General features: G+C 38.1%; 1 protein-coding gene across 1 annotated transcript; it reads left to right on the top strand.

Annotated features, from left to right (window-relative positions):
* The first annotated feature begins 1078 nt into the window (after positions 1-1078).
* Positions 1079-2253, top strand: LOC6502914 (serine/threonine-protein phosphatase PP1). Its single transcript, XM_001967604.4, has one exon. It carries the CDS (start codon positions 1246-1248, stop codon positions 2179-2181), a length of 936 nt encoding a protein of 311 aa, XP_001967640.3. The 5' UTR covers positions 1079-1245; the 3' UTR covers positions 2182-2253.
* Positions 2254-4891: the final 2638 nt, after the last annotated feature.

The following is a 4891-nucleotide window of genomic DNA, read 5'->3' as shown; positions in this document are numbered from 1 at the left end:
GCGACATGTTGGTGACCCTGATATGATCGCGCCCTAAGTTCAAATAGTTTAATTGCCCCAGAAACAAAAAAAATTACATGCTACTAAAATAAAAAAAAAACAATTTTTTAGTTTTTGTTTCGCATTACCCTCGCTTGAAATTTACGGGATGGAGTCTGGATGTGAAACTATTGGATCTGCTGCCGCAACCCGGGAAAGGATGCTGCTGAGAAGAGCAGAGGTGACCTGCGAGGGGATGGAGGAGCTGCATCATAGATGAATGCTGCGGCGTGGAATGAGGATTGCACCATTATGGCGCTGGAGTCAGTGCAGAAGCGTTTGCGCTTCAAGAAGAGTTGGAGAAGCTTAATTTCAGCGAGATCGGGAGTCAGCTGTATTGGAGATTCTGGCAGCTGGCGGCTGATGTGCAGGTGGATATTCAGGTGGAGGTTGCCCACTTCACACTTCTCGACGGCTCCGGTGTCTCACCCATGCCATACAAGCCAGCCCCTCCGAAACCAGCGCCAGTTGCCGATGCCAACATTCTGCTCCGTTTTTAAGACCACGATTGACAGCCATCCTCACTTAACAATAATGGCAAAGCTCCGGTGGCTCATTTCATAATTGCGGTAGTCAGCCACTTACTTTAAGCGTCGCAGATGTCTCTGTGATATAATTATAATACCTTCTGCAAGTGTATAAAAAATCAACTCCTTATTCGATATGAGCATGTCCGTCTCTCCAAGTTATGCTTCTTTGTGAACTTTTGTCCCAGTTTTAAAGCTGGTGTCTTCCAACTTTTTTCCCATTCTTCTCCATGTTTCCCGCAGTAAACAAGTCAGAACCGCCGTGATCGGCCGATTATTGCATCTTGGGCAAACTAATCCGATTTCATAAGGATTGGCCAACTAAACCCTATATCATGCATAGGCTTTTATAAAAAACATATTTATTATATACTTTATATTTAAAATATTAAAAGCTGCCACTTAGATGCAAGGGTAAATGAAACCACCCAAAATGAGCTTTCCTTGTTTTTTTTTTATACTTTGTTGTATCACTTTTTGTCATTTAAAACCGATAGACAATGCTAAAAACGAATTTATTATGTGATCAACTGTCAGTTTTGTTTTTTATTTATTATGTTTTTCTTGCTAGTGGATTTTTTTTGACATCTATTGTAAATACTAAACAAGCCCAGAGCGTCTAAATAAGTCCAATTAGGAGGAGGTTGATGCCAAACTGTTGTTGCATCGCCGATCCCAAATGCTAGAAAAACACCTAGACGATATGATTGCATCGCTGCTCAGCTGGAAAATCGATAGGCGAATGTCTGTACCTGAATCAGACCTTGTAAAGATGTTAAAGCTTGCTCGTGAAGTCCTAATGTCTGAGCCAATGCTGTTAAATGTGGAAGCACCTGTTAATGTTCTTGGAGATATACATGGCCAGTATAATGACCTTCTGCGTTATTTTGAAACATCAGGACACCCACCAAACAAGCGATACTTAATGCTAGGTGACTATGTGGATCGTGGCAAGTATTCTGTTGAGACTCTAACTCTTCTGTTAGCATACAAAGTCCGCTACCCAGCGAGCATTCATCTTCTTCGTGGAAATCATGAGTCGGCTGCCATAAATCGCTTTTATGGCTTCTATGACGAATGCAAAAGGCGATTTACTATCCGGCTTTGGAGGATGTTTGTTGACTGTTACGACTGCCTTCCAGTTGCAGCTATTATTAATTCAAAAATATTTTGTTGTCACGGTGGTCTGAGCCCATCCTTACACGACATGAATGACATTATTCATTTGCAACGACCTGCAGAAGTCGACCGGAATGGACTTCTATGCGATCTTTTATGGTCAGACCCGGATCCCACCGCCATCGGCTGGGGAAAGAATACTCGTGGTGTCAGTTTTACGTTTGGTGTAGACATTGTGGAGGCTTTTCTTACACGTTTTAGCTTTGATTTGATTTGTCGGGCTCACCAGGTTGTAGAGGATGGCTATGAGTTCTTTGCAAAACGACAGCTTATCACAATCTTTTCGGCCGTTAATTATTGTGGTGAGTTCGATAATGCAGGAGCAATGATGTGCGTGGATGCTGAACTAAATATTACCCTGGTAGTTATGAAGCCAAAAAAACGTGTGGGAATAACTACAAAGCCTGTTGTTGAAAAGATGCCTGAACACTTGTAATTCTAATAAGTATTAATAATACTTAATTTTATTTGTGTCTAAATACATCCAAGATTTTCACAAAGAGTAAAATTATTTTTGAGTAGTGCTTGGGATCTCTTAATAATAAAACAATTACAATTTTGTAAACATATAAAAATCAGTAGACTATGGAGCAAAGATTTTCAGGAATATCATTGAGGATGGTAGTCCACGGGATGGCAAACCGCTTGCCATAGCGTGCGCGAGGAGACAAAATATATAGCGAAAAAAAATTCGTTGTGTGTCGGATCTGAATGAATTCTGATATTCGAATCTGATATTCGAAAAGAAAGGCTTAGATTAATTTTTTCCAAACATTTGCCGAAAATTGGTTGGGTTTTGGGAGAAATTTGCGTGGAGATAGAGGAGGTGTCACAAGACAAAATTTTTTCTTGAGTAACATTCTACTGTTTAAGAAATTTTTACAAAACTTCCCATATGAAGGCTGTTTGTCCGTCTGATTGCACTATTTGTTTCTTAACACGCATGAAAAAATGGACAAAATTTGTTTAATTAACGTTAATTTAAAGTTCAAAATTTTAAAAAACTTTGTTATATGAAAAGTGTATAACTTCATAATCAAGCTTTGCTTTACTTCGATGAAATAGGTTTTTAAATCTATTAGTATACAAATTAATTAAATTAAGGTGTAAGACTGGTCACGTCTGGTCACGTCTAAGGTATACCTAGACTGGTCACGTTTAAGGTATATCTAGACGTGAGCAGCCTCTGCGAAGAGGAGGGTTTTTACTCCAATTTCGGTCTGAAGAGGTAAAGTTACTAGAGTTCGGTGATTTCGAATTTATCATGTTGTAGCATGCAATGGTTATTTATAACAAGTTGTTACATTCCACCATCTTCCGAACCGCCTACATGGCATCACTTGTCTGCTATAGAGTCTGTTTCCAATCTTATGTCCGATAGTGACCTTCTAGTAATTCTTGGTGACTTTAATTTACCAGAACTCACATGGTCAAATGCTGAAAATTTATCTTTTTTATAACTTTCCACCCATCATGATTTCACGGCGGGCACCTTTGACTTGTCCCTATGCCAAATTTTTTTTTAAATTTTTTTTATTTTAAATCGTGAATCAAAGTATATAGGATAAAAACGCCTGTTAAAAGTATCGAACTAAACACCTTATTGTAACCGAAAAACGAATCCATAAACATTTTTTTTTTTTTGCTCGGTTCCCACTGCATACGTACAGCCCACCTCCCGTCCAACCGACCGAGGGACGCTGCCGCGTAACGTACGGCTCGAATGGAATAATGAAGGATTCCTTCCACATAAGGGGAAAGATCGAAGTTTCCAGCGATAGATTAAAGAGTTTAACAAGCGGTTTGCCTCGGCGCAGTACTTCAGAACACAGCCTGGTACTCCATCAGGGCCTGGCGAATACACGGTCTGAACCTTAAGAAGATCCGATAACACACCACTTTGATCGAAATATGGGCAAAATATAAGGTTGGCTGATTGGATACTATATGTGTAAGGCTGAGCTGTAAATTTTTCTCAGGTCCGGCCCTTGGGGTGGCCAGAGATATAAGCGGCTGCATAGTGGTCGGCTGAGCAGGCTGAAGATTATTCGACCCATGCACATCACTAAAAGCGGATTTCTTACGCTTTGGAGACTCATATAGTAGTTGAAGACTACTAAACTGTGTATCGAGCGCACAGAATTGGTCATTGATTTTACGAAAACCACTAATCAACTCATTGAAACCCCTTTTAGTCTGCCTCATGAACGATCTCATTTCGTCCTGAACAGCACGACAACCGTCACAGCAAAAGTGGAGACCAGACCTACGTGAGATTCCATCCGAAACTGAGGCCGTGAACCTGGCACACTTAGCGTGTAAAACGTTTTCACAGAGCCAGCAATGGATGGTAGGCTGGGAAGAAGAGATTGTCTTATTACAAGACTTCAACGCACAGACCAATTTAAAATCCATAATTATTAAAAATTTAAATAATTAATTTATTAAAAATTAAATAATTAATTTATAAAAAATTATTTAAAAAATTAATAATTAATTTAATAATATTATTTAATTTTATTATTGAGGAACCTTGAACCACTGTACCAAGGAAACGAAAGGGGGAGATTAAAGAGAGCAGTTACTGCAAGTTAGTAAGATTCAAAGAAATAGAGATAAGAATCTCTATTGAGCGAGAGTAGAAGCAAAAGAATAGCAACAACACCGTAGAAGATGAAAAAGCAGAGCAGGGCTATGTTTAGAAGGAAAATTAAACAAATTATTATCCGTCCGCTTTAAGATAAAGAGAGGAAGTTGATTTCTAAGCATTACTCAAATCACGAATGAGGATTTTTAGTGTAAAGTGCAACAAACATTACATAAAAAAAAATTAATACCAGAGATCTCAGCATTAGTCAAATCACAAACAAACAAAACAACAAATAAAAAACAATTATTAATACAATCGAGACAATTAAACAAAAAAAAATAAATATATATTTACCAAATTAAATTAAATTAAAACGTTAAAAGGGAATTTGAACAAAGCACATCCTGTCTGACAGTAATATGAATCATATATTATATATCTTTATCTAACTCTTCAAAAAACTAACATCTGTCAATCTTTCTTCTCTAGATTATATTCCATGTCTTTCCTTTTCATCCCATATTACTCATTACTCAAACTTGGTTAAATCCGGAAA

The sequence above is a fragment of the Drosophila ananassae genome (assembly GCF_017639315.1).
Source record: "Drosophila ananassae strain 14024-0371.13 chromosome Y unlocalized genomic scaffold, ASM1763931v2 tig00000090, whole genome shotgun sequence".
Lineage (NCBI taxonomy): Eukaryota > Metazoa > Arthropoda > Insecta > Diptera > Drosophilidae > Drosophila > Drosophila ananassae.
Note: the sequence above shows the minus strand (reverse complement) of the source record. Positions and strands in the feature narration are given on the sequence as shown.